This window comes from Trachymyrmex septentrionalis, unplaced genomic scaffold, assembly GCF_001594115.1.
Source record: "Trachymyrmex septentrionalis isolate Tsep2-gDNA-1 unplaced genomic scaffold, Tsep1.0 scaffold37, whole genome shotgun sequence".
NCBI lineage: Eukaryota > Metazoa > Arthropoda > Insecta > Hymenoptera > Formicidae > Trachymyrmex > Trachymyrmex septentrionalis.
The window spans coordinates 6,914,230-6,923,214 of NW_017305536.1; the positions used below are offsets into that span (position 1 = coordinate 6,914,230).

At 34.2% G+C, this 8,985-nt stretch overlaps 2 protein-coding genes across 5 annotated transcripts in view; one reads left to right on the forward strand and one right to left on the reverse strand.

The window, feature by feature from the left end:
- The window catches only part of LOC108750759, an 8,608-nt gene extending 3,676 nt beyond the window's left edge, over positions 1-4,932 (reverse strand). Inside the window, exon 1 of the mRNA XM_018490476.1 lies at positions 4,083-4,932. Coding sequence (XP_018345978.1) covers positions 4,083-4,220 — 138 coding nt within the window. The 5' untranslated portion in view covers positions 4,221-4,932. The remainder of the gene's footprint in view (positions 1-4,082) is intronic.
- LOC108750760 (histone-lysine N-methyltransferase setd3) overlaps positions 1-8,985 on the forward strand; it is a 30,211-nt gene that overhangs the window by 16,327 nt on the left and 4,899 nt on the right. The window lies entirely within an intron of this gene.

Below are 8,985 nucleotides of genomic sequence, written 5' to 3' on the forward strand. Positions count from 1 at the left end.
AGTAATTTTAAATAATTTTATTTTGCAGTGAATATTGTTTCCTATGTCGGAACAAGTTTCCTGATAATATTTCCTGTTCAATAATATTTAATGATCACGTTCAAGAAAGCAATTCGTTTTTTCATGAATGTTATGAAAACAAATTATCTGCGATATTTGCCGCTTATTGAAATTGCTCGCAGGGATAAAATTAAACTTCGACAAATTGCAATTCGTCTTAAGTCACGCAGGAAATCGTTGTTAAACGAGGCATACAATTGCAACGGTAAAGGCCAACGACCATAACGATAGAAAGTATTGGAGGTGTTCGTAACTCTTTATAAATACAATCACGAAATGTTTACATAAATAGCTAACTGATCTTCCATTAGAGAGATTACATTTTTCAATAAATTATACGCTCATAGTTTGCATTCAAATTTAAAATGGAGTTTACTCGGACATTAGAAGAAAAGTCAACTTTCATGATTTATTCATATCTTTGTTTTTTTTTAAAAGTTTTTCTGTATTGAAAGGATATTTGTTAGAGTTTAGAGAAATTTTTTACATTTACACATTGTTAAATTCATAATGTCAAATTATTCAATTTGAATTATTTTTAATCATTTTTAATCATAGGTCGTTAACTTAACTAAAAAAAGGAGTTAAACAATTTAATTTAAATAAATATATTAAATTCCACTCAAATTTAGTTTATTATCTGAGTGCACGTTATACGTTAATATAAATATTGTTTACTTTGAAATTAACCACAGAAATGAATTACATTTGGACACACATGAGAATTAAAAATAACAAAACGTTATTTCAAGAAAAGAAAATATTATTTAACTCGAAAGATTACTATTGCTCTTTTGATTGCTCTAACAGTGCAGTACGCCGCGGAAGTACGCGTCGCGAGCACTGGATCTTGCGCATGTATCTCTCGATTATTCGTCAGGATCTTCTTCATGCTGAAAGGAGGATTCGGCGATTTCTCGCTTTTACTTTCGCAAGCCGGACGCTCGCGCGTGAGAATGTGCGAAATAAAGAGCCGCGTGCGATTCTTTGCTCGCGAAGATACTTTTCCGTTCTCGTTTCGCATGGCAGAGACAATCTTGTAGTCAAATTAATTCATTATTGAAATTGTTGTAAAATAATTTGGATTATTATTTGCTTACAATGGTAAAAATAATTTTCAAAAACAAATTTTGATGAATCGTAATTCACACATTTGTATTCTCTTACATAAATTCTTTGAAGAAGACAATTTTGCTGAAGTATCTAAAAATTTAGCCAGATAGGAAATAATTGTGTAGGAAACTCAAGTATGAGTAATACTGCAAAAACTTTTGACATTTTAACAACCAGTTTGAGCAGCCTACATAATTATTTTGATGATTCAACAAAATTATTTTGAGATCTGTATTCAGCTGAATTTTTAGATACTTCAAAAAAAACCGTCCTTTTTGTGCACATTTAATTGACTTATATTTAATACTTATTATACTAGAGATTTAATAAATAATTTATGTTTTTATTACACTTATATTTAATTTACTTATATTTAATACTTATATTAGAGATCTAATAAATAATTTATTTTTTTATTACACCTACATTTAATTCATTTATATTTAATATTTAGGATTGTATTAGAGACTTAATAACTCAAGAGATCATTTTGCTCAATGACATCTCAGTTATGTTTCGTTACGTTGCTAAAGTGCATCAGGCGAAAACCGATTGAACATAAGCGAGTCATTGTAGCATTTCATAAGCGGGCGTTAGCTCTATCGGCTCATTAGAGTCATATTAAAGCATTTCGTAACTTTATTAATACAAAATTCTGTGCTTTCGCCGATGATTTTCACTTCGCTTTCTCGCCGTAAAAAAAAGAGATCGCACGCGCGCGTTCCCCATTTTCCACGGTCCATTCTTAGTATATTCGCGAACCACGTGGGAAATTATCCGCGATTACTCTCCTGCGAATAACGGAAATTGTGGGAGAGTAATTTAATACCGCTTGTCGCATTTCGTTTCGAATTGACGATCGAAAAGATTACGCTTCGGATTTTCGAATTTGTCACCAATTTTTTTTAGCGCTGGCATTCCATATGCTGGTATCGCATAAATCTACCTTTTTATCGTCCAACAATACGAGTTGTGATATTTATAATTATACGTTTTCTCTTATTCTCTTCGAGAGAACTTGCCCTGAAGTACACTTTTTACTTATATACTAACGAACATTTATATATAAACGAACATTTTTTTCTGTTTCTCTTTGTCTTTCTTGGATCAAATTTCATTCCTCGCCTTCGGCTCCGAGATCAGGGATACGGCGAAATACGCGACAAAACACTCGTAAAGTCTCGAACTTTCCGCGCGGTACCAGCTTTCTCTTTCTCTTACGGTTCACGCGCGAGTTTTCTCGTCGCAGCGCATCGATCTCGCGATCATCAGGCGCATCGACGAAAAATTCCGGGAGGAAAAGCTTTCCGATAGAAAATTGATCTCGGAGCCAATCTCGTAGAATACAAGTTAGGAGAGATACGGACAGATGTACAAGGCTGTTCGGAAATCGCTCACTTTCCCTGAAGTTATAAATGATACAAGAATGAGGCCCGTTTCGATGTTGAAGTGTCGGTAGTTTTCGTGCTCACACTGGGGGATCGGAAACTAGTTTCAGCGGTTTACGCTTCAGTGAATCTTATTTATCAAGAGTTTAATATTTAAAGTGAAAAATATATGACATAAAAAATGAAAAAACTCATTTTATATTCGTCAATTCGTATTGTTGATAGAAATCAAATAATAAAAGAATAATTCAAGAAGAAAGAGAAGTCTCATTATACATATTATATATAAAAACTCAAATGGGCTCGCGAGAAGTAATTAAATTATATTAGTAATTTTATATAGTTTTTTTTTGCGCTTTATTATCACGTGTTGTCTCATTATATATGATCTATTGGATTATTGTATAATTTTGGTTTCTTTTTTTATTGAAATTCAAATGATTTGTGAGACGCAGTCAATTTGTCAATATTGAATGTCTGAGTAACCTCTCATTCAAAAACGAAATATTTAATTTTAAAATATTAAAATGCTTTGTTTATTTGTGAACATTTAAAGATGTTTTAGTTTAAACGTTTTCAATAAACAAAACATTATGTGTTTATGGCTAGCTTGTTCCATCTTTTAAATAAACTTCAACTCACTGCTTTACTCTTTTATTCTTTTTATTTATCTAATTAGTAAAGAAATTATCACATAGTTTATCCGAAGATGGAACGACCGATTGCATGTGTTTTAAATTCAAACACATAGTGTTTTATTTATTGAGGTTTTTTTATGAAAAAAAAAAAAATTCTTAACATTTTGCACTTAACTTGAATTACTCAAGTTTAACGACGTCTAATGAACGCAATTACAGCGGAACTTGGTTGAACCTGTCACCCACGAACGTCATGATTATTTCGCAATCGCGACATACGTGCATATGCCTACTTATTTTCTGCCCGACTTAGAAACGTTCAGTGGCGCTGCGTGACGAGTATCAGTAAAAATATCACAATCTACCAGTTTTTACGAAAAATCACGACTTGTTAAAAAGACAGACGTCAGACATATGACTTTCGGCACTTTGACCGGATAAAACAGTCATTCACCTCTTCGCATCTAAAATGTTACTCCGGAAAATTACTTCGCGCTAAAATTGATACGAATTCCTCAAAAAAGGCAAATTAACGTTTCTTCTTATAACCAAAACTCTCGTAAGTTTGAAAATTATAAACTTTTATTTTATAATTAAAAAGACTTATTTTATAATTAATTTACACATACAATATATGACAAGTTTAATTTATTATAAAATCAGCTTTCTCGATTAGTTTTTCAATGATTTCAATGATTTCTCTGTTTGAATTAAAAAAAAAAAAAAAAACGGTCTTTTAGCTAATTTTTCAACGATTTCTCTATTCAAATTCTCAATTTACATCGGAGGATTTCTGCACACGTGACATCTTGCTTGCTCGAAGGAATTGCACTTTAATTGCAAATTCATCGAAGCAAGAACGACGTTTCTCGTGCATGGTTACCTGATGCTCATAGCCGCCGCCGCCGACGCTTCGTCCCGCAATTTCCGGCTTCCTCGCGGGATCGCCGTGGACCAGAACGTCGCGCGAGATGTCACACGCGAATGCGATGAACGTGAGCACGGGTAACACCTTCCACATAGTTACAAGGCGATCAGGAACCTCAATGCCTGGTCCTCGCGACACCGTGATCCCTTTTCGCCGATACGACACTTTATCTCGTCGCTCTTCGCGAAGAAGTGCACGTAAATCACCGCGGCACACAGAATAACAAAGATTACGTTCTTCCGGTTACACCAGCTTAAGATCCCCTCAAAAACCATACAGACGAACGTGCACTATCCCGTGCACTCAATCTCTAATTAAATCGATCCCAGTCGAATCAATATAGAGATTTACGAAGTCACAGAAAAGTAGTTCTCAGGAACGATCTTACAATTAACTCTCTTCGTAATTATCTTTTCACGATGCACTAAGACGATAATTAGTTAGTTCGTTATGTTGTCAGTTATGTATCGACGTTTCTAATCCATTGTGTAGCACTTGTATTTTTACCAAAATTATTTGAGTTATGAAACACACTACGAATTCTGGGAATCGATTTTGCGACTTTTCTCTTTGCGCCTCTCTTCTCGTTTTTTGTGAATTTTCTTCGTACTCCTGTATCAGGGGAGTCTTTTTTGATCACCGCACGGAAAATTCGTGATTCACAGACGCGTTCTCCATTTTCGATCTCGCGAAAGAGAACACCGCTCGTGTGTCTCACTCGTGCGACCGGGTAATAAAACGTTTCGCGAGCTCAGAGAGACCGCTCGTCTGCGTTCTCGGCAAATCGCCCCTGCGAACTGACGTCGCTTTTCTCCACGCGCGCTCCTAAGTAAGCCGGTGAAACTCGAGAGGAGCAAAAGAGTCTTCCGCCGCGAGTCTCCTCTACTGCCGGTTACTCACGATCACCGTGCTGGTCACTCTCGACGGGATGTTCCCCGGAGCCGAACCGCAGCTTGGAGAGATGAATCCCGGTAATCACTACACGCGAGCCGCGAACGATTCGATCGGCTAACATCCGCGATTGATGAAGAAGCGCCCCGGCCACTCACTATCCTAAATTGGGAAGCGTGTTATTTTACGTCGAGCGTCGCAAAAAAAGGAAAAAATTGACGACGGAGAAAGTCCATTCCATATTGCGGAGAATATTTAGCAAAATATCTGACGATCGGGCATTAAAGTGCAATATTATAGGCATACTATTTCGAAGGTTACTTTTTTTGAATATGTAAACTCGATACGGAAACCTGATACGGAACATTCAATACGTATATAGCGTATAATAATTGCGTGAAGAGGAAAACGTTATCGTTAACATTATAACGTAAAGAATATCTTACTTTAAATGTAATTATTTAAAAAATTCCCGGGAAAGAGGAGAAATTTTCTTCCCATTTAACAGAAAATTGTCTAATCAAATATTATATTAAAAAAATGTATTCTTAATATGATCGAACTTACATTTGTCATTTTTCGTTTCACGACCCTTAAAAAATTACTCTTTTTGAGTTGTGATTTTTTTATGAGATTAAATTCATTCATTTTTTATAATTGATACTTTGATATAGTTTATTTAACTCATTCATGATAACTCAAAAATCACTTTTGATGTAAGCGAGCGATATGTATACACGATTAAATAACCGTTACATATAAAAGAAACGTAATATCGCGTGATGTATCATTAAGAATTGATAGGCTGTTAATTTACTCGCTAATATCTCCACATCATTGATTTTACTTATCGCAATTGACTCTTTAGAATTCGCGACTACATCCAGAGACTGCATGGAAAAGAAGCAGGAAGTCGTTAAGTACTCGAAGCGAAAACCTTGTTAACACATATACCGCGTGCGTATATCTGTCACCATGAACCTTCAATTGTAATAAAACTCGCAAGATTTTATGTGACTATTCGCTTATATTCCTTCCGTACCTGAAGCAATAAACTGCGGATAATAATTTTACACGATAGTATGCACTCGTTGCGTTTGTTTTTTTTTTTTAATTAAATCTACATAGAATTTGTAGAAAATATTAAATATAAGCTTAAAAGTATTTCCCGCGCGAACGGAGAAGCAGGGCAAATCGTGTCGCGTTTTACCGGCGTGTATTTAATGCATGTTGCGGCATTACAAATTACGATCAGCAAATGTGAGCATAAAGTAGAGAAGTGTGTCGATCGTTTGCAACAATAGACTAGGCAAACTATCCTTTTACGCGTAATTTGCGTAAACAATACTTATAATAGCGTGATTTCTCCTCCTTTCTCCTCTTTTTAAAATGATACATTTTGCCAACGAAATTTCGAGCGTAATTTATAATAATTTCCTAAGAATTATAATGTTATTCTACTTCTAACAAAGCTTTAACATTGGCAGACTTGTGTCGGTGCCATTTATCATATTTTTCTTTAATATACTCATATACATACATATTTAATTCTATTCAGTCTACTGTATTTTATTTTACTGTATTTGTCATTATACTTTCACAAATTTAAAACGATAAATTATTAAAGCAATAAACAACTTCTTTCCCATAGTTCTTAGGTTACTGTTACGCGGGAAGAATTTAGTTAGTTAGAATTTAGTTAGCGACCAACAACGAAATCTCTTGTTTTCCGAAGTGTTTTCTTGCGTGTGAATCCATCATTTCTCGCAACAAGTTTGTACCAATTATTGTATTATGCAGCTAGTTATAACAGGTGGATAGTTTGCGGTTAGAACGTAACGCGACCGAATAAAATTAATGAGGGTTCCCCCATGGATGAGAGCGACTGTCGCTAATGAACTACGATGAAGCGACGATGTAACGACAATGACGAGGACGAGGATAATGACGATGCGGTTCTTTCGCAATTCGTTGGAGTGCAGATAGACATCAGAGTTGATTCCATTGTCTTAAGTTTGCCTTAGACGATTCAAAAGAGATGAATGAGATAGAATCTTTGACATACAATTTCATATGTCTCTCTTTTGAGAGCTTATGACATAAAATATTATAATTAGTAAGTGTAATAGTTTAATAAATTAATCCTGTCGGCACTGAAATTTTTATCTTTTATCCGCTATCTGAGTCTTGGAATTTCAATGCAGATTTTTATGTTGTTCTGTATAAAGCTGTATAAAAAAAATCTTAAAGAATTCTTACAGAATTCTTGTGAAAGCTTCAACGAGTTTTTATTATCACAGAAATATCATAGATTGTATTTTATTTATTTTTTATAGATTTGAAGAAAGTGGAACTAATTATATGGAAAATTGGGTTCTAGTGAAACGAATTACTTTTCACATATAATGTAGCTTACAACGTGGAGAACAATGGATAATTTTATGGATAGTTTTTGAGGCATGATGTATCAAAGTAAAACTTGCTCACAGTGCACCTTTGATACATTGTAGCGCAATAACTATTCTATGCGCCTTGTGTCCGTATCTTTTGTTCCATGCATTACATCGAGAGAAATGTTTGGTTGTTCTAATTAAATTTTCTAAGTTAAAAAATAAGAAAGTTTTTAAATCACATATATTATACAAAACATTTCTAATTCTCTCAATGTATTATAAGTTACATTATATGTGAAAACTAATTCATTTCACCATGGCTCATTTTTTCATATAATTAGTGCGGAGTTCTTTATAAAAATTCACAACCAAAAAATCAGCTGTGCGTTTGAAGTCCAATGTTATCAGTGGAAGATTAAGCCTTAAACCTGTACACGAAAATGATGCTCTTCATTTTAAGTGTAAACTCAGGACCCGGTATTTGGGAAATAAGTTTCAGTTATAAATCGCTTGATATATGGGCTTCACTAATAGTACATCGGGGATGGATGCACATTCGAGCGCGTGGGAAGGTCGCACGATGAATCGGAGATCGTGAGATCTCTTCTCTATGCACACTTTCTACGCGATAAGCGAGCGTGCTACAGCGAAGGGACTGACCGACCAGTTTCAGACACACTGAAAATAATAGCGATCGCTTTAGTTTACAGTGCGTAATGAAATTCCGTGTTCTCGTGACCCACAAGGATGATAGGTACTTGCCGCACGAACACCGGTGATACTTTCCAATCTAATCGATATAAGAAAATATAACATACCGGACGATGCCTACGTTTTTCTCTTTTATTAGGGTATTCATTCACTTTATATCCATGTTCGAACTCTGCCCTGAATTTTTTGTTTAAATTCTGTCGATCCTCTGGAGTTTATCTCTTTAAAGAAGCGTTGAGATACGTAAGGAATGTTAATTTTTAGATAGAAAACTTTTGTGCTTTTTAGTTTATATATCCAGTTTCTAATGATCTAGTTTATATTCCGATGTTTTTTTTTTTTTACATTGATACATAAAGTGAATGCCACCGTGAACACTATACGTAATCACATATTGAACTCATGTTGATTAATGACTACTGTAAAATGTGTTGGTAGTTTAAGATTTCTAACGCGGGAATCCTGTTCTGCAATGTTTCTGTCCCGGTTAACTATATTACACATCATTAGAGATTTTGCAGTACGTTTTATAATGTATTCATGCGCTCGTCAACTTCGCATTATGAGAACTTAAGTAACCTTTGGACAATCTTTTCTATGCGCATAGATATGTATATTAATATTTACCGCAACGATGTGGTTATTATATCTCACTGCACTGGGAAAATATTAAATTTTAATAAATATTCGTTTGAATAGTAAATATATTTACTAAATGTAAACATATATAAGTATTTAATACAAAAGCCATTAATTTAACTATTATTTTTTTATTGAGTTTAAATATTTATTTATTATAAGTAAACATTTACTTAGTAATTTCAAAGAAATTTGTATCAAGATTTAGTAAATTTTTTTTTCTA